Genomic DNA, 21,528 nt, shown 5'->3' with positions numbered 1-21,528 from the left:
CAGAGCCTTGAGGGACCCTGCTATTTACCTCTTTCTATTATGACAGTCTCATCATGTAGGAGTAACACACTTTCCATTCCACTGATATCTCTGGAGGATGTTAACAAAAGGCAGGGTTACTGACCTATAGTTCACAGGTTCATTCAGCTATGTGGTCCCTATCTGTGTATTACACCCAGGTATGCATACATTCCATAAGCAGAAGGCCAGATATTTGTAGCCAGCAGCGTGTGTTAGTTCACACATGCACAGTGGTTCTCCTCATGCTCTAACCCAAATGCATAAATGAAGGTGTGGACTGACACCTCTCCAGTTCCTTCTCTTACTGCAAATCAAACCAAGTCTTCAGCAGAGGAGGAGGAGAAGAGCAGGGAATGGCATACAGATAGGTAGAGCTCTGGGCAGATAGAAATGTCTTATCTGTGTGTATCCTCATTTGCGGGCAGACAGACATTGGGATCTGCAGAGCTCTACTCCAAGAGCCACCATGGCCAATAGAGAGGAACATGGTCCCGGTTCCATCTAGGAGCCAACGCCATGCACCAGAAGCTCATCAAGGCAGCGTGGTGGCACTATCCCTGGGCACAGTGTCTCCTGTACTGAAGAGACTAGACTCAAAGGGTAAGTCTTCAAAGCTATTCTAGACCACCCCAGGGAACCCTGAAAAGAGCAGCCACAACTCACATTCATGACAACAGCTGTTGCAACTGATCTAGAGGCAATATCAGTTGCAGCTACTGCTGCCATGTTTTTATCACCTGCCTCTGTTCCTCTTGGAATTTGTCCCTGTCCTGATGGCAAAGTTGCTTTTTCAGTTCCTCATGGCATGATCTGTGAAATCAACTTTGGCTTTCAGGGCCTGGAAGCAGCAATTCTCAATTGGTGGGAGGTAGATGAGAAAACCTGCAATTCCAGAACATCAAGACCTTTACCACCTGTGTCAGATGGTGTTAACCTCGGGTGCTAGAAATCCGTATCATTGCATGGCTGCCTGCACCAGCAAGGAATTCTGTGCCAGGTGAAGTAAACAGGAATTCTGCCCCTTTCACTGGGACCAAATAATGATTTTCTACTCCTTTGGAAGTAGGGCATGAGAGCCAGACATACGAAAGACTGTCCTAGCAGGTCCCAGAATGACTGAGAACTGCCTTACTAGAGTCAGAGAGGTGGAGGATATCCACAACATAAGAAAGGCCACACCGGGTCAGACCAAAGGTCCATCTAGCCCAGTATCCCATCTGCTGACAGTGGCCAATACCAGATGCCCCGGAGGGAGGGAACACAACAGGTAATCCTCACATGATCCCTCCCGGCACCCACCTCCAGAGAAACAGAGGATAAGGATACCATTCCCACTCATCCTGGCTAGTAGCCATTGATGGACCTAACCTCCATGAATCTATCTAGCACTTTTTTAAAATTCTGTTAAAGTTCTAGCCTTCACCACATCCTCTGGCAAGGAGTTTCATGGATTGACTGGGTGCTGAGGGAAAAAAAACAAAACTTCCTTTTGTTTTCAACTTACTGCCTACTAATTTCATTTGGTGACCCCTAGTTCTTTTATTGTGGGAGTAAGTAAATAATTTTTCCTTGTTCACTTTTTCCACTCCCGTCATGATTTTATAGTCCTCTATCATATCCCCCCCTTAGTCTCCTCTTTTCTAAGATGACAAGTCCAAATCTTTTTAATCTCTCTTCACATGGGACTCATTCCAAACCCCTCATCATTTTTGTTGCCCTTTACTGAACCTTTTCCAATGCCAATATATCTTTTTTGACATGAGGCAACCACATCTGTATGCAGTATTCAAGATGTGGGCGTACCATGGTTTTATATAAAGGCAATAAGAAATATTCTGTCTTATTTTCTATCCCTTTTTCAATTACTCCAAACATTCTATTTGCTTTTTTGACTGCCACTGTACACTGAGTGGATGTTCTCAGAGAAGTATCCACAATGACTCTAAAATCTCTCTCGAGTAGCTGTAGCCAAACTAGTCCCAATCATATTGTGTATATATAGGTGAGATTATGTTTTCCAATGTGCATTACTTTACATTTATCAACATGAAATTTAATTTGCCATTTTGTTGCCCAATCACTTAGTTTGGTGATATCTTTTTTGAAGCTCTTCACAGTCTGCTTTTGTCTTAAGTATCTTGAGCACTTTGGGATCATCTGCAAATTTTGCCACCTCACTGTTTGCCCCTTTCTCTAGATCATTTATAAATAAGTTGAATAGGATGGATCCCAGGATATACCTTTAGGGGACCCCAATAGTTACCTCTCTCCACTCCGAAAATTTACCATTTATTCCCACACTTTGTTTCCTGTCTTTTAACCAATTATCAATCCACAAAAGGACCTTCCCTATTATCCCATGACAACCTGAGAGCCTTTGCTGAGGGACCTTGTCAAAGGCTTTCTGAAAAATCTAAGCAGACTATATCCACTGGATCCCCCTTGTTGACCCCTTCAAAGAACTCTAGCAGAATAGTAAGGCATGGAAATCATGTTGACTTTTCTCCAACAAATTATATTCATCCATGTGTCTGACAATTTTATTTTTTACTATAGTTCCAACTAATTTGCCCGGTACAGACGTTAGACTTACCGGTCTGTAATTGCCAGGATGACCTCTAAAGCCCTTTTTAAATACTGGCATCACATTAGCTATCTTCCAATCATTAGCTACGGAAGCTGATTTAAAGACTAGGTTACAAACCATAGTTAATAGTTCCACAATTTCCCATTTGCGTTCTTTCAGAACACTTGGGTGAATGCCATCTGGTCCCAGTGACTTGTTACTGTTAAGTTTATCAATTTATTCCAAAACCTCCTCTGACGACACCTCAGTCTAGGACAGCCGTGGCCAACCTGCGGCCCCTTGTGGGTTCCAGGACCAGCTGCTCCAAGAAGGAGTCATTTAAGGCATCAAGAAATTTTATCTCTGCATCCCATCCTGAGGCGACGTGTGTCCAGTCAATATGGGGATAGTTGAAATCCCCCACTATTATTGAATGTTTAAACTTGATAGCCTCTCTAATCTCCCTTAGCATTTCATAGTCACTATCACTGTCCTGATCAGGTGGTCGATGATATATCCCTACTGCTATATTCTTATTATTGGAGCATGGAATTACTATCCAAAGAGAGTCTATGGAACATTTTGGCTCATTTAAGATTTTTCACTTCATTTGATTCTACATTTTCTTTCACATATAGTGCCACTCCCACACCAGCATGACCTATTCTGTCCTTCTGATATAGTTTGTACCTGGTATGACTGTGTCCCATTGATTGTCCTCATTCCACCAAGTTTCCATGATGCCTATTATATCAATATCCTCCTTTAAAACTAGGCACTCTAGTTCACCTATTTTACTATTTAGACTTCTAGCATTTGTGCATAAGCAGTTTAATAATTTGTCACTATTTATCTGTCTGCCATTTCTTGATGTGTTACTCTTTTTCATTTGATTGTGTCTCATCTGATCTGACCCATTCTTCCATCCTCTCCTCCTGAACAGCTCTATTAATAGAACCTCCCCTAATACTTCTATTAATAGCACCTGTATTAACAGAACCTTACCTAACAGATGTCTCGGTCCAATCCATGTGCTCCTCCACACCAGTCAGCTTTCCCCCTATGATGTGTGTCATGGAACCCCATAAGAGATATCTGGAGGTTGATCGTGACCCTGTGTACCAAATCCTGGTGTTGCCTGTGTTCATTCTCATCCAAGTAAGGGGACCACCAGTCAGTACAGTTGGATCTGGTTCAATTATCTCTGACAGAGCCTATTATTACTGGCTAAGGGAAAATGACTGGTGTGATTTCTGCATGATTCCGGGATGCCTAGGATACAGCTCTCCAGGGCTCACAATAAGGCTAATTGATGGGCTGACTGGCTGGGGATGTCCTCCCAGGGACTTAAAGCCATTAGTCCCTCTGGTAGTCAAATCTGATAAGAGAACAGTTCCAAGTCCCTCCTAAATGATCTATCTAGGTTGGTCTCTCTCCAAGGGGGAGAGTGCCTATCTGGTAATGTGTTCACTTTTTTCATTGTATTCCTTTGGTATATATGGTCATGCCAATTCTCTTCCAGAATATGATCTGAGGAAGTGGGTCTGGCCCACGAAAGCTCATCACCCATTAAACCATCATGTTAGTCTTTAAAGTGCTACATAGCTTTTCCTTTTGTTTTATCTGGTACGTGACATTCCTCTGATGAGGAAGTGAGCTCATGTGCTACGTATCATACCACCAGTATCAGCAGAGGAATGTTCCAGCTTGCACTAGTAGTGGAGGTGAATCTACAGTGATCCCTTTGCAGCTAAGGAGCAACAGGGGCAGAAAATGGTGGGGAGGGGTGCATAGCTGAGGATGTTTCTGGGGAGGAGTCTGACACCCCCCACCCCAACTGCTCCAAGCAGCAGAAAAGAACAGTTACTTACCTGAAGCAAAATGCAGGACAATGTAGCACTTTAAAGACTAACAAGATGGTTTATTAGATGATGAGTTTTCGTGGGCCAGACCCACTTCCTCAGATCAAATAGTGGAAGAAAGTAGTCACAACCATATACTACTTTCTTCCACTATTTGATCTGAGGAAGTGGGTCTGGCCCACGAAAGCTCATCATCTAATAAACCATCTTGTTAGTTTTTAAAGTGCTACATTGTCCTGCATTTTGCTTCAGCTACCCCAGACTAACACGGCTACATTTCTATCACTAGTTACTTACCTGTAACTGTTGTTCTTCAAGATATGTTGCTCATGTCCATTCGAATTAGGTGTGCACACCACGTGCACCACGTCTTCCGGAGTGTTTTCCCTAGCAGTACCTGTAGCGCCAGCAGGGCACCCCCTGAAGTGGCACCACCATGGCGGGGCATAAGTACCCCTGCCAGCGCTGCCCCCACCTCAGTTTCTTCTTGCCGGATGCTCCGACAAAGGGGAGGTAAGGGGGGAGTCAAATGGACATGAGCAACACATCTCAAAGAACAACAGTTACAGGTAAGTAACCATTCTTTTCTTCTTCGAGTGGTTGCTCATGTCCATTCGAATTAGGTGACTTCCAAGCCAACCCCACTTCAAGGAGGAGGGGTCAGAGCACTCAGAAAGAGAAGTCCATGAAAGTTGAACAATCCAAAGAAATTTATTCAACCAAGCGAACACAGAAAACCGTAGAAAGTGCAATGCGACACAGATAAACGTATTTACAAAACAGAGCTGAGCACTGCAGAGCCCACCCCTGCGTCCTCCCTGGCCTGCTGTGCCAGCGCGTAGTGTGCCGTAAAGGTATGGAGTGACGACCACGTGGCCGCCCTGCAGATTTCAGTGATTGGAACCTGCGCCCCCAAAAGCTACAGAGGACGCCTGCGCCCTGGTGGAATGTGCTGTAACCCAGGGCGGGACCTTCCCGGCCAAGGCATAACACTCCCTGATACATCCTGTGACCCAGTTGGACAACCTCTGGGTCGATACGGGGAGCCCTTTCATCCTGTCAACGACAGCGATAAACAATTGTGTGGACTTGCGAAAGGGTTTAGTCCTATCAATATAAAAAGCTAGCGCACGTCTAGCGTCCAGGGAATGGAGCACTTGCTCCTTAGGGGAGGATTGGGCTTTGGAAAGAAAACCAGGAGGTCAATTTCTTGGGACAAATGGAATGGTGACACCACCTTGGGGAGAAAGGCCGGGTGAGGGCGGAGCCTCACATTATTGTCAGAAACCACTAGGTAGGGCGGGTTTACAGTTAACGCCCTCAGCTCGGAGACCCTGCGAGCCGACATAATAGCTACAATGAATGCAACCTTCATAGAGAGGTGCTTCAAAGAACACGTGGCCAGCGGCTCAAAGGGGGGGGCAACACAAGTCTAGACAACATGAGGTTGAGGTCCCAAGCGGGGAGAGGGGGTCTAACCGAGGGATACAACTTATCCAAACCCTTCAGGAACCTTTTAACCACAGGGTCAGAAAACGGAGAAACTCCTGCCGAACCAACATGGAAGGTGGAGAGAGATGCCACATGGACTTTGATAGAGGTAGAGAGGCCACAGGACCTAAGTTCAAAAAGGTAGTCCAGAATGGATGGGACGGGTGCACTCCCCTTCTGGACACCCAAGATGAGAACCACCACAACTTGGCTGCGTACAACCGCCTGGTAGACGGTTTCCTACTACTTAGGAGCACCATCTGTACCTCCTGGGAACATTCCCCTTCTGGTTGGGTCAGCCCCAGATAAACCAGGCCGTCAGGTGGAGAGAGCCGAGATTCGGGTGAACGAAGGTTCCCCCGTCCCAAGCTGGCGGGAGCGTTATAGGCTCCTCGCTGCGCATGTCCACCAGTATAGGGAACCAGAACTGTCTGGGCCACGGAGGGGTTACCAGGGGCTGAAGGTCTTGACCCTGGTCAGAACCCTGGGAATTAGGGGAAATGGAGGGAAAGCGTAGAGGATGCCCGCCGGCCACATCACCATCATGGCATCCCCCCAGGAGTGTTTCCCCAGCCCGAACAGGGAGCAGTAACTCTGACACTTGGTATTGCGTGCCGAGGCAAACAGGTCTAGTAGGGGACAGCCCCACCTGTGGAAGATCTGACGAAGAGCCGAGTCCTTGAGACACCACTCGTGGGCTCCGAAGGACCTGCTCAGAGCATTGGCCAGCACATTTTTGCACCCCGGCAGGTACTCTATGTCGTGCTCTACGCACAGGTCCCAAAGGCACAGGGCCTCGCGGCAGAGGCGAGGCAACCGGGCTCCCCCCTGCCTGTTGAAGTAAAAGACAGCTGCCATGTTGTCCAGGCAGAGCAGGACAGAGCAGCGAGAGAGCTTCGACAGGAAGGTCTCGCACGCTCTCGACTGCCCTGAGCTCCCGGACATTTATGTGCAGAGCCTGCTCTGCAGGGGACCAGAGACCCTGGGTCCTGTGACACCCCGGGTGTGCTCCCCAACCCAGGTCTGAGGCATCTGTGACCAGAGTGAGCGAGGGGGGAAGGTACGGTGAAGGGGACCCCACTGAACACCACCGCCTCCTGAGTCCACCATTGTAAGGAGGCTATCACCTCCGGAGTCACTGTGAGAATCATGTCCCAGAGACCCCTGGACTGGTTGAATGCCTTTGCCAACCAGGTCTGCAGAGGCCTGAGCCTCATTCAAGCATGGCATACCACATACGTACACGCCGCCATGTGACCCAGCAACCTTGAGCAGACCCGAGCGGTTGTGATAGGGAACCGAGTTAATTCGGAGACCAGCTCCACTATGGACAGGAACCTGGTTCTGGGGAGAAATATTCTCGCCACCCTGGTGTCCAGGAGAGCACCTACGAATTCGAGGTGCTGAGAGGGAGTCAATGATGACTTTTCCTCATTTAGCATGAGTCCCAGCCTTACAAAGAGGGCCCTTGTGAGGGACACGTGGGCTTCCACTTGTTCATAGGAACAACCATGAATTAGCCAGTCATCCAGGTACAGAAACACGTGTACCCCTTTTTTGCGGAGGAATGCCGCTACAAATGCCATGCATTTTGTAAAGACTCTTGGTGCTGTTGAAAGGCCAAATAAGAGCACTATAAATTGAAAGTAGCATCAGGAAATAAAAAACAGAGAAACCTTCTGTGGCTGGGTCTTATTGCGACATGGAAGTAAGCGTCCTTGAGATCGAGAGTTACGTATCAGTCTCCTAACTGTAGAACTGGAATGACAGAGGCCAGGGTTACCATTCTGAACTTGGATTTCACAACTGCCTTGTTGAGGTCCCTGAGATCTAAGATGGGACGGACCCTGTCCTTGGGTTTCAGGACAATGGAATATCGGGAGTAAAACCCCTTGTCCTCCAGATGTAAAGGGACCCTCTCCACAGCTCCCTTTTGGAGGAGCGCCAATACCTCCTGGCGGAGCGTGCCTTCCTGAGAAGTGTCCCTGAAAAAGGAAGGAGTGGGCGGTTTGGAAGAGGGTGAACCCAGAAAAGGGATGGCATAGCCACTCCTGATTATCCTTAGGACCCACGCGTCGGTTGTGATTTCTGCCCAGGCCTGAGCAAACCGGGATAACCTGGCCCTAAACGGGGGGCCAGGGTGGGAGGCTGGTTCGCGACTCTCTAGCAGCCCGTTAAAATTGATGCTTGTGCTGCTGGGAGGGACCCTGACCAACCCCACGGGGGTTGTCCCCTCTCGGGCGACGTCGACAACCCCTTGTGGATGAAGGGACCGCAGCCGCCCCTGCATCCCTACCGGGAGCACGAATACGGCATCTCCAGTATTCCCCACGGGGGACCTGGGACTGCAGTCTCCCCTGCTGTCTGTAGGGCAGCTGATGACACTGAGGAGCCGGCGTGTGAATCCCCAAGGACCGAAGGGTAGACCTCGTGTCCTTAAGTGTATGGAGCCTGGAGTCCGTGTGCTCCGAAAAAAAGGCTTTCCTGTCAAACAGCAGGTCTTGGATCGTAGTTTGGACGTCCGGAGATATTCCAGACACCTGCAGCCAGGCACCACAGCGCATAACCACACCTGACGCCATGGTGCGGGCTGCAGAGTCGACAGCGTCCAGGGAAACCTGGAGGGCCGTGCGGACGATGGTTTTGCCCTCAGAGGTCATGGCCGCAGACTCCTGATGGGCCTCGGCAGGCAGCTTGTCCTTAAACTTATCCACGGCCTGCCTGGTATTAAAAGCATAACGACTCAGCATCGCTTGCTGATTAGCAATGGGGAGTTGCACCCCCCGGGTGGCATACACCTTACAGCCCATCAGGTCAAGATGCTTGGGCTCCCTAGCTTTCGGGGACGGCCCCGGCTGGGGAAGCTTCTCCCTTTGGGCTGCAGCCTGAACGACCAAGGACCCCGGGACAGGTTGGGAATACAGGTGTTCGTGCACCGACTGGGGAACGTAGTAGCGCCTCTCAACTTCTTTTAAGGTAGGGGTCAGGGTCGCCGGTGTCTGCCACAGGGCATTGGTAATTTTGGCCATGGTCTTATTAAGTGGCAAAGTGAAACGGGCGGGCGCATCGTCAGAGAGGATGTCAATCATGGGGTCCGTGTTCTCCACTACTGGCTCCACAGGGACACCCAGATTGCAGGCCAGACGCCTAAGCAGCTCCTGATGTGCTTGGGCATCCATAGTAGGCAGCGCCGGTGCAGGATCTGCCAAGGCTTCATCAGGAGACGATGATGATGATGACTCCTGGATTGGTGCCGGGGCCAGCGTAGGAACCGGCTGAGGCGCCGGCTGGGCAGGCGGTACCGCTTGTGGAAGCAACTCTGGTACCGAGGCCTGTAGCTCAGCCGCGGCATCCGAAGTAAGCGACCTCTGGGGGGAAGGAGAGGGTCACGACAGCGACGCCGATGGTTGCGTTCGGCGACCCAAGGCTCCTGACACCACAGAGGAGAGCACAGGCTCCTGCCACTGGTGCTAAGCCCACGGGGTCCAGAAGGGCCACTGCGGTTGGGGCGGCCAAGTCTGCTGCACCCGCAAACGATCGGTGCCGGGAACAGGATCTATGAGCCGAGGAAGCTTCCGAGGACTCCGACCTGAACGATGCCGCATCAGAATCCAATGAGTAATCAGACTCCAGCCAGGAAGGCGCAGAAGACGAATGTCCTGTCACTGATGGAGGGGCAAGCCTAGCCATGGACTCGGGTTTGCCCGCGTGCGTCCAATGAGGGCGTGCTGGCACCGGGAAGACCGGTCCTGGTGCCGGTTCCGTTAGCGGTGCCTGTTGCAGCACCAGGAGAACAGGTCCCTGTGCCGGGAGTGGAGTCGGTTGTGGCACCGGGAAAACCGGTCCCGGTGCCAGGAATGGAGTTCGTGCCGGAGGGACAAGCCCCAGTGCCCAGGGTGAAACCGGTTGCAGCACCGGTCCCGGTGCCGACACGGAGCATGGCTGCGTTGCCGAAGCTGGTACCGTTTGGGAGACGAACCCCGAAGAAGCCGATGTCACCGTCAATGGCGGTACCAACAAGGTCCAGAGGGTCGATGCCGGTGCCTACGACGGTGCCAAAACATTATCAGTGCTGAAGAGGCTGATGCTAAAGGGCCTGGTGCCGACGACTGGAACAGCACCCCTGGAAAGCTGCTCAGCACCGGCGTTGATGACGACGGTGCCGTAGACGTTTCCAGAAGGCCAGAGTGGTATGGCACCGGTGCAGCCAAAACAGGGTCTGGGAGAGGTCCCAGCACCGAGGAAGATCGAGCCCAGTCGGGTGCCGGGTGAAGCCTGGCGGCCTGTGTCGAGACCGGCACCAATGAGGAGGCAGGCGGTACTGGTCCCACAGGGGACGGTCCTGCTTCAAAAGTGGCCGGAGCCATCTGGTCATGCCGGTGCGGAGGCAAAGCCAGAAGTCAACACAGCCTCCAGCATAGGCGACCTCGACCCTTCCGCCTCAACCGAAGGGCGATGCGAGGGTAGTTGCCCTGGCGATGCGAGGGTAGTTGCGATGCGAGGGTAGTTGCGATGCGAGGGTAGTTGCCCTGGACTGGACGGACGTCCCGCTTACTTACGTCGCACCATGGAGGATGAGGACGTGTGCACTGGTGACTCAGCATCGCGGTGTAGGCTTGGATTTCTGGCTCAGAGACCTAGCACGAGACTTCTTGACCTCTTCGGTGCCAGAGCGTGAGAGCGGTGCCGGGCCCTCGACACCGAGGCCCGGCCTCGGGATGGAGCATCTCGCGTGGATGCCAGTGCACTGTGCACCGCAGAGTGCCCAGCTGGTGCTAGCTGTAAAGCCGCCTACATGAGACGTTTTAGACGAGAGTCTCTCTCCCTTTTAGTGCGTGGCTTAAAAGACTTGCAGATCTTACAGGCGTCTGTTAGATGGTCCTCACCCAGACACTTCAGACAACTGTCGTGAGGGTTTCCTTTGGGCATGAAATTTGCGCAGACAGTGCACGCCTTAAAGCCTTGCGGCCCTAGCATTCCTCACCCCCAAAGAGGGAGAAGGAAAAAACAAAGAGACATTAACTATCTAATTAATTGAACTATTTAGAACTATCTACAATGCTAAGAGAAACGGGAACCATTAACTGATGTAAGAGAGAGACACGCTCCAACGACCATCACGGGCGGTAAGAAGGAACTGAGGTGGGGCAGCGCTGGCAGGGGTACTTATGCCCCGCCATGGTGGCGCCATTCCAGGGGGCGCCCTGCAGGCGCTACGGGTACCACTAGGGAAAATGCTCCGGAAGACGCAGTGCACGCAGTGCGCACACCTAATTCAAATGGACATGAGCAACCACTCGAAGAAGAACTCCTCCCATCACGCACCACCTCCCAGGACTAGCTGAGCCTTGTGCAGAGTAGCAGCCACTGGTCAGGATGTCCCCAGTTACTGCCCCCCTCCCTCCCGCCCTCCCGATTTGTCTCTCTTCCAGCTGCTCCAGGGACATAGAATGGCATGCCTGCACTGCTGGGGCGGGGAATGCAACAGCTCTTGGTTTCCCTTTGCTTTCCCATTCAATGTCATTTTTCTGTGAGGGAAGCCAAGAAATCTGCACATGTGCAGTGGCACAGAAATCCCCCCAAGCATAATATATGCATGAGAAGAATGTTTCTTTTTTCCCCTCCTGGCATCACTACAAACAAGAGTTAAGTTGTTTGGGAACCTGACAACAAAGGCCTGGCTGGGATGATTTAGCTGGAGTTGGCCCTGCTTTGAGTACGGAGTCGGACTAGATGACTTCCTGAAGCAGGGGTCTCAAATTCAATTTACTTTAGGGCCAATGCCAGTCCTCAAATCCAACCAGTGGGCCAGCGGGAATCCCTTCTGACAGGGTTCCAGGGAGGAGGGCAGGAGTCTCGGCACATTCCCCACGACACACACATCTCCTTTCCTTGCCTTGTAAATTGAAATCCCCCCGTATGCCACCACCAGTAGTGCAGCAGGGCTAGAGCAGCATCTGGTCACTGATGGCACGTCCCTGTAGTCTGGGGGAAGTGTGTGCAGAGCCGTCCCTTCGGGGGGGTCCTGTGACAGCTGCTCCAACTGTACTGTGGACGGGATGGTCCCCCATAATCAGGTTAGCACAGTCACTATGCTTCGTCACAGCAGCACAAAGCAGAGCGCCCCAGCATGGACTGGCCTGGAAGGTGGCAGTGGAACAGAGGCTGCTGTGTCACTCTGCTTGAGGCAGCTCCCCCCACCTCAGCGAGTGCACGGGAGCCCAACCATGCTGCCGCCCCATGCCAGGCCCCCCAATAATTCCCCAAGGCTGCATTCCTCAGGGGAGGGGCTTGATGGAAGTGATATGATGTAGGGAGAGGGCAGAGCAGGGGTGGGAAGAGGCAGAGTATGGGTGGAGCATGGGCTGGGCTTGGGGGAAGGGTATGAATGCTCTTCAGGGACAGAGGGACTCACGGGTCAGCAGCCATGTGCAAGCCGGATTGTAGCACTGCTCAGACCACAGACGGCCCTCGGGCCATGAGTCCTAACATCTCTTCTAAACCTAGTCTTCTATGATTAATTGTGCATTTCCTTTCCAAGCATGTCAGTAAAGCTGATGAGCATAAGAAGCGAATTAGATTCATTTTGCTTTGGGCTTAGTTTCTAGCATGAATTCCATCTTCCCTACCTTTTGTTTCTTGCTTGTGCCAGGCTCCCCTTTGAGAATGCTGGGATCCATTGCTTCAATATCCTTCACCAAGAGGCCAAAAAGTTTATCATTGAAACTGAACACAAGCTGTGAACGGAGGAAAAGAAGAAAACAATTGATTCAACTTGTTAAAAAGACACTAGGACTTCGATGAGATAGGTTAGGAGGGACAGGGACAGGATTTAAGGGAGGACAAAATCTTAGTTGAAAAAGCATTAGCCCACTTCTGTCATAACTAATCAAGAAAATTAAAATCCTGGTCCACAGCACAAAGCATTTCACTTTCTCCAATTAAATTCTTCAAAGATGGACAAATTTAAATCTAGCCAACAGCTTTGTGTCTAATAAAACATCACATATGAAGCATCGGGGGTCAGAAAACCATTAACCTGTATTGTGAGGAGCAGATAGTTTTGAAACACCTCATCGGCAGATTAGTTTATTACAGAAGTGCTCTGAGGCTGTGATCCGCTGTCCCCTCTTCTGTATGGTGCCAAGCACAATGATAATACTTCACACACAACAAGGATTCCTAAAAGCCATTCTTTCCTGAGGGACAGAACTGATCTTTGGTCAAACACTTAGAACATTTAAACTGGTATCTTAAAATTATAAATGTTTTTAACTCTATGGCACCTTACACCTTAGGATCTCAAAGTGCTTTAAATGCAACAGATTAAGTCTCAAGACCTGCAAATGTTCCCATTTTTATTGCTGTGAAACTGAGGCACAAAGAGACTTTCCCACAGTCATACAAGAGTTACATCAAGTCTGAATCTGACCCAAAATCTATGGTCAAGTTAGCACCAGAACCCAAATGTCACAAGGTTTTGATTTTCTCTATGGGGAAGGCAGGCTTTGTATCACTTTACTTCGGTTGTCTCTACAGACAATGAAGCACTTCTTGTTATGGACCGTTTGACAGGCAGACACACCCTCTAATCAAAGTAGGGGAAATGCTGAGCAATACCAATAGTTTGATTAAACACTGCTTAATATTTCATAACACAGGACCTACCTATCTGTCATCTCAAGCGCTAGAGTTCGATGGAAGTATTGGATACTACACCAATGAATGCTCTCACCTGTTGTCCTACTGAGAAAGCCAGGTTGTTGAACTGCTGGATGAATTCAGCTGCCATCTTGTCTGTGTCATACGGGTTGGCATCAACGCTCTTCTTCTGCAAAAAGTCTATCTCGATGGTCATAGTGCCGATGCACTGCTTGGTCTTGTCAAAAGTGTATGGGGAAACTGGGGGAAAAAACCCACATATTTCAATGTGGTGAAATCCCAGTATAACCTTCACAGTGCACTTAACATGCTGTAAAACACCAGAGCAAATTGACCTTTACACTGAAAAGCATTATAGTCTGTGTTCCCACAAAGTTGCGCAGCAGCACAGCTTCAGAGGTAATTCATCAGCCCTGCCCAGTCAGACGCTCCATGCACAGAGCTGACTGACTGGGTGAGGCTGATGAAGCAACTGTGAAGCTGTGTTGCCATGCAGCTTAGAGGGAACACTCACTACAGTATATCTCGAACTTGGAATCAGAAAAAACTCTACTGTATGTAATGAAGAATCCCATTTCACTGCTTCCTAAAGCTTAAAATACACTTTTAATATTGAAGAATCATTTGTGATTGCATGGTGGGATTACATTAACAAACTTCCTGTGCTTTCGGAATGGTATTTAAATATTCGCACAAGTAGCAGAAAATGCATAAAACGTGGGGGACACACCCGTGAAAAGGTTTGAATTAAATCCACAAAAACCATCTCTAGCGCTGTAGTACAACGTACTCGGATCATGCCTTTTCACCATGGGGTTTGAAGGAGGTCATTCCACATAGTCATCCTCTTTTCACAGAGGGCGGAACTGCCAACCACAAGGGACACACCTGGCTACCTGGTTCCAAGGGGAGAAATGAGTTTCAGACTAGAGCTCACAGAGCCTAAGAGCACACTCCTCGTCCTTCCCCTTCTCCCAACACCTCCTGGAATAACAGTGCTGGCAACTGTGCTGGAGATAATTATCAAGAGACCCTTCCCATGCACAAACGCAGATACACCCAGCAAATTGCAGGGAATCTGTTACCTATAGCAAAGCGATACAAGGAAGTGAAATGACCTTGTCTAGATTACAACCAATGGTTCCAGGATATCTATCTATTCCATACCTGATTTTCAGTACCAATACTTGGGTTCTGACAGTGCCTTACAAACACCTTTATTAGAGAATTCTTCTGGGCTCCTCCTCCCCAAACATCTCCCACTGTCCCCCAGCTTACTGCAGACATATAGCTCCTCTCTGCAGCAGGCAGTATGCAACAAGCAGCCACATCCACCCAGGACAAGTCCTCTCTTTAGCCAGGTGACTTTTTTAGCCAGGTGATTATTAGGCTCCTCTGCTCCCCACCTATCTGCCAACAGCTGCTTCTGATGTACTTAAACATTCTGGTATTACTATTTGAGCTTTTGGCTAGCTGTTCTTCAGACTCCTTTTTGGCTTTTCTTCTTATATTTTTTCACTTAATTTGACAAAGCGTAGGCTCCTTTCTATTTTCCGCACTAGGATTTGACTTCCACTTTTTAAAAGGTATCTTTTTATCTCTCACTGCTTCTTTTACTTGGTTGTTAAGCCACGGTGGCACTTTTTTGGTTCTCTTACTGTTTTTTGATTGGGGTGTACATTTAAGTTGGGCCTCTATTCTGGTGTCTTTGAAAAGTTTCCACGCAGCTTTCAGAGATTTCACTTTTTTCACTGTATCTTTTAATTTCTGTTTAACTTCCTTATTTTTGGTGTAGTTCCCCTTTCTGAAATTAAATGCTACAGTGTTGGGCTGCTGAGGGGTTTTTCCTACCACAGGGATGTTAAATTTTACTACATTATGATCACTATTTCTGGTTCTATTTACCTCTTGAACCAGATCCTGCGCTCCACCTAGGACTAAACCAAGAACAGCCTCTCCCCTTGTGGGTTTCAGAACCAGCAGCTCCAAGAAGCAGTCAGTTAAGATATAAATGTATCTACCTCCAACATATCTACCTCTCCCCCTAGCTTAGTGTCATTCCGCAAACCTGCCGAGGGTGCAATCCATCCCCTCATGCAGCTCATTAATAAACAAACATTTTGAACAACACCGGCCCTAGAACTGATCCTTGGGGCCCTCTGCTTGAAACCGACCGCCAACCTGACATCGAGCCATTGACCACTACCCTTTGGGCCTGACAATCTAGCCAGCTTTCTATACACTTTCCAGTCCATTTATCCAATCCATACTTCCTTAACTTGCTGGCAAGCATATCGTGGGAGACTGTACCAAAAGCTTTACTAAAGTCAAAGTATATCCCATCCACTGACTTCCCCATGTCCACAGAGCCAGTTACCTTGCCATAGAAGCTAATCAGGTTGGTCAGGCATGACTTGCCCTTCGTGAATCCATCTCCCCCACACATAGCCGAGTGCAGCAGTGTGGGAACTGACCTTGTTTGTGAAGACTGATGCAAAAACAGCCTTGAGTACTTCAGCATTTTTCCACAGCATCTGCTACTGGGTTGCATTCTTCATTCAATAAGGGTCCCACATTTTCTGACCTCCTTTTTGTGCTAACATACCTGTAAAAAACCCCTTTTTGTTACCCTTCACATCCCTTGCTAGTTGCAGCTCCAAATGCACTTTGGCTTTCCTGATTACACGCCTCCATGCTCAAGCAATATTTTTATGCTCCTCCCTAGTCAACTGTCCAAGTTTCCACTTCTTGTGAGCTTCCTTTTTGTGTTTAAGGTCACCAAAGATTTCTCTGTTAAGCCAAGCTAGTTGCCTGCCATATTGATTATTCTTTCTGCACACTGGGAAGGGTTTGTTTCTATGTCCTCAATTCGGCTTCTTGAAAATACAGCCACACTCTCCTGGATTCATTTCCCCTTCATATTAGTCTCCCAGAGAATCCTGCCTATCAGTTCCCTGAGGGAGGCAAAGTCTGCTTTTCTGAAATCCATATTCATATTCTACAGGTCTTTTCTTCCTTTTGTCAGGATCCTGAACTCAACCATCTCTTGGTTGCTGCTGCTCAGGTTGCCACCTACTTCTACTTCCCCAACCAATTCTTCCCTGTTTGTGAGCAGCAGACTCAAGAGGAATATGATCCCAAGTTGGTTCCTCCAGCACTTCCTCCAGGAATCTGTCCCCAACATTTTCCTACACTTACTGGATTGTCTGTGAGCTGCTATATTGTTCTCCCAGCAGATGTCAGGGTGACTGATGTCCCATATGAGAACCAGGGCCTGTGACCTGGAAACCTGGGTTAGAAAGAAAGCCTCATCTACCTCGTCCTCCAGGTCTGGAGGCCTGCAGCAGATGCCCACCACGACATCATTCTTGTAGCCTCTACTCAGATTTTTCTCTAGTTTCATATTAGAACTCTGAGCAATCACACTGCTCTTACATACGGTGCAACTTCTCCACCTTTCCCCGCCCCCACCGTCCTTCCTGAAAGGTTTAGATCCTTCCATGACTGCTCCAGCCACATGAGTTACCCCAACCAAGTCTTTGATATGCCTGTTAAGATGCTCTACCCTCTCTTCACTAGGTTGATCCTATCTCTTCCTACCAAATCCTCCTTCCTCGAACAACATCCCATGGCCACAATCCAAAACCCTCCCTCCAACATCCTTTTCAACCATGCATTTATCTCCTCAGTTTGATGGTCCCTACCTAGGAGGATGGAAGAGAACATAACTTAAGTTTCAAACTCCTTTATCCTTCTTCCCAGAGCCACGTAGTCTTCAGTGACCCCTTAAGGTCATTCTTGGCAGTATCACTGGTGCCCATTCAAGGGGTAGGGTGGGGTAGCAGTCTGATGGCTCGATCTTGGCAGACACTCAATCCCATCCTGAGTTATTGCTCCAAGCAAGCAGAACACTTCAAGTTTCTCAGTATGGACAGCAGATGGATAACTCCTTCCCCCTTAGGAGGGAGTCCCCAACCGTCACCATCCCTCTCCTTCCATTGAGTGGTGGTGGTTGTGGAACTCTCATCTCCAGGACTATGCATTCCAGGCCTTTTGGTTGATGGGGTCCCCTTCTGATTCTTTCCCTCAGATAATTCTTCCAAACCATTTTCTGCCCTCGTGCCTGTGCAGGAAACCTGAAAATGGTTTCTGACCTCTACCTGCAGTACATGAGCTTCTTCCGGAGGTCACATGCTGCCAATTTTCTTCCCCACTCTGCACTCCCCTCTCTGATTCTTCAGCAATCTGTGTCTGCAGAATTCTATCCAGAAAGTATTTATTTGCTCTAATACAATGCAAGGTTGATACTTGGCATCTGTATCCTTTAACCTTCTCTTCCCATATGGAAACTAGCTTGCACTTCATACAAAGTCACTTCTGTCCTCTGAAAGACAAACACGGCACACCCTTTTGGAGATCACAACAGGTGATCACTCTATCCATGACTATCCATGATGTCTTCCTTTCTAAGAGCCTCTTCAGATGTTTTATTTACTGCTCACAGAAGCCTGAAAGGCCAAAAAACTCTGTTGAAATGCTCCCCAGGCAAACTCCCTCTGCTTGCTTGTCCTCTCTTTGCCATCTATTTGTTATGTTAGATGTCCAATCACTACTACATTTTTCATGAAAACAAATGTCATTTAGCTCATCTTCCATTTCCATTTTTGAGCAAGGTTAGTTTTCCATCCCTCATTTTTAAAAGTTCTCTGAAAATCACCATTCCAAATTAGAGAAGTTGAACATTAGGAAAGGAGACGTTGCATCAGGGTTGGACTGAGAAGCTCCAAGAATGAAAATACTGGACAATCACTGATTTACAGTGCAGACTGCATGGTTCTGTTAACCCAACTCCAGTTTACAGATGATCCTAACAACAATGCCACTGATTCAAACAGAGCTACTCCAGGGACAAACTTGCCCCAACGTATTTTTTACAAACAAATTATTTTTAACTGGCTGAAAATTATTTTTTTGTATTTATCAATGAATAAGAGCCAGCTACCCATCAATCTAGATATGTGTTGACCAAACACACTGGTCTAATCAATCTTGAAGCAGAACAGATTTCTACATTTAATGTAACCACAAAGTCATTAAATGTATGACAGTGTTTAGCTACTACAATGTTATTTATGTCATGTCAGAAGATTAACATTGACTGAATCATTCTCTCCGATGCATGTCACATAAGATGCTCATTTCTAACCCATCTTAAAGGTGCAGAACACCTGCTGTTCTCTATGATCTACTAGCTGAATTCTAGCCAGCTGGGAGACTACAATACTGTCACTTATCCAGTTATCCATAACAATGTTGCTTTTTAAAAGCCAATGCATTATATTGAGATGAGAAAGGGAATCAATCATCTGCTCCCACCTTGCTTCTTTGTGAGTCACACAATTTTTCACCCTATTCAATGGAAAGGATGGAGTAAGCAGTTAAGAGTTGCCAATTAAAGATTTAACCCATATTATTATGGGCAAAAGATTGAATGGAACTTTAAACATCAAATTCAGATCTGTTTCTCCTGGGAGTGGGGGGAAACTGGAAAAGATAGGACTTTTTCCCCTGTTACTTACTCAATTTAAAATTAAATTAACCTGTCTTTGCTTCCTCTACCTGCAGCATGCCACTCCCCCCTCCCCCAAAAAAACTTACTGAGTGGTACACCCTGGAAGGCCTTCCTGTTTGCCTCCACTGTCCACCTGAACTCCCAGACCAAAACCTAATTGCTTGCATCAACTTAAAACCCAATTCTTGTACTGAGATCTGCTAACTTTTATATATAAAAAGATTCCCACTGAAGACAATGGTGTCTTCATAGAAGTGTTTAGAAGCTGAAATAATGGATCCCACTACAGGACTGAAAACGGGGACGGATTAACCATTAGGTTAATAGGGCTATATTCTTTGTCCCCCCCTATTGATTAGGTAGGTCTTCCTGGTCATGCAAGGGGCAAGGCTGGGAGAGAGAACTTGCTCACTCAGCCTTGCTGGAGCCTGGGAACTCCTGCCAGCAGGAAAGGCAAAGCAGCCCCCTAGGCTTACAAAGAGCTCAGCTAGCAGCCTGAGGCTGTAACTTTCAGAAACTTACTGTAAGCTGCAACTTTGTAACCTTTGTAACTCAGCCACTTTGTGACTTGCTCTAAACTGCATTCTCCCCTGAGTGAGTGAAAGAGAGAGAAGTTGCAAGGCTAAGACTGGAGCACATGGTGATGAGTCATCACAGACTGCTGCTTTGCTGGATAAAGGGAAGTCCCTGATGACGAGGTGAATGAGTCACAGGAGCCATTCAGAAACTATATAACAGCAGTTCCCAACCTTTTCCAGATGGGGACCATTTTGACAGTTCAGGAAGACTTGGTGACCCAGGGCAATTCAAAAAATGTGGGAATGTCTCCTTAAGAGCCACCTGGGGAGATACCTGGTGACCATTTTGAAATGTAATGGCGACCCATATTTGGGTCTCTACCCATAGGCTGGGAAACCCTGCTATATAGGGAGTGGGAGCACATGTGAGACTCCTCTTTCTCTTTCCCTGCTCCTGAGAAACTCCCCTCTACAGCCAGTGTCTCCCCTCCTGACCAGCTTCCCCAGCCACGATGAACAGACAGAACCTCCAGGATCTACATACCTTGGCTCCTTCTGCAATCCATATGCCTGTGTAAGTGTGTGAGTGCCTGAGGACAGGAATGAAATGTGTGTGAATGAGTGAATGAATGGAGGGGTGTGTGCGCTTGTTTGTGTGTGTGAGACACACACACACAGCTCTGTACCTTCTTTAGTTTATATCTTTAGTGGCAGCTCTATCTTCTTCGGACTACAAGGTTAAACCAAATAGTGGAGAGCTAATTCCTCCAACAATAAACCCATACTAGTGCAACCCTGTGTGGTCTCCACTGAGAATATTTTTGGGCTAACACTGATAACCTCTGGACTGTAGTCAGTCTTGAGGCCTGAACTCTCAGTAGGTGAAAAACCTCACCATGGAATGAGTAATTGGTTAAAGTACCACATAACTACAGGTAAGACTCTAGGCAGAAGATCTGGCATGCCCCTGCTCAGTTCACCTTTGGTCTGTAAACCATATAAAGAATCAGCATAAGTTCCCGTTGAGTGCTTGACCTACCATCTATGTCTTGTCCAATGGAGAGTCCTGCCCATTTTCTCTGTAAAAAACACAAACAAGTAGTTGCAAAAGGACAACCTTTCTTTCATGAGAATTACAAAAACAATTTCACAGGAGAGCCTCCTTCGTCACTGTGAGCTTTTGAAAGCGAAGGATGCACTATTTGAACAGCAAAACAGACAGAATAAAACCTAGCAAAATGCCTAACAAGTACCATAAAAGCAACAATGACAAAATCCTTACAGAACATCATCAGTTTCCCATTTGATGTCTTTGAGTGTACTGTAACTGGTTCTGTAAAACCATCCATGTTCAATCCCCCAGAGAACAGTTACAAGAGCTCAAGACAGAAATGTCTTCTTAAAAAAAAGTGAGCTCATGACTCCAGCATAATCCTGATGAAAGAAACCATGTACACTACTTTTCCTGCCTTACAGCTCAGTCCATTGCTCAAGCACATGAACTGCATTAATGTTAAAGGGGAGATTATCTCAGATGGACAGAAAAACATATTCTGTACTTTATGCTAATTTTAAACCGGTGATTGTGTGAAAACTGTCACTGGGGAAAATATTTGTAACATTTGTATTATAGCTAATGTTCTTTTGAGATCTTTCAGCAAATGAATTAGATGCTATAAAATAGCCAGGGCCTGCTGTAGGCTGGGGCTGCACTGCAGCCCTACCCCTAACCCACCTGTTAACCATAACCAGAAAGCATTACCTGTTTAGGGTGATGCTTGGAAGTTAACCAGTTAAACCTTCACATCCCTAGTTCCAAGCAAAGCACAGTATAGT

General features: G+C 47.9%; 1 protein-coding gene across 3 annotated transcripts in view; it reads right to left on the bottom strand.

Annotated features, from left to right (window-relative positions):
* The window catches only part of NSF (N-ethylmaleimide sensitive factor, vesicle fusing ATPase), a 162,931-nt gene that overhangs the window by 102,366 nt on the left and 39,037 nt on the right, over nucleotides 1-21,528 (bottom strand). For all 3 annotated transcript variants that reach the window (XM_075911369.1, XM_075911370.1, XM_025181455.2), the window contains exons 4-6: nucleotides 20,732-20,771; nucleotides 13,676-13,842; nucleotides 12,570-12,677 (exon numbers count right to left, since the gene is read on the bottom strand). In XM_075911369.1, coding sequence (XP_075767484.1) covers nucleotides 12,570-12,677; nucleotides 13,676-13,842; nucleotides 20,732-20,771 — 315 coding nt within the window. The remainder of the gene's footprint in view (nucleotides 1-12,569; nucleotides 12,678-13,675; nucleotides 13,843-20,731; nucleotides 20,772-21,528) is intronic.

The sequence above is a fragment of the Pelodiscus sinensis genome, chromosome 29 (genome assembly GCF_049634645.1).
Source record: "Pelodiscus sinensis isolate JC-2024 chromosome 29, ASM4963464v1, whole genome shotgun sequence".
NCBI lineage: Eukaryota > Metazoa > Chordata > Testudines > Trionychidae > Pelodiscus > Pelodiscus sinensis.
This window is presented reverse-complemented; position numbering and strand designations above follow the sequence as displayed.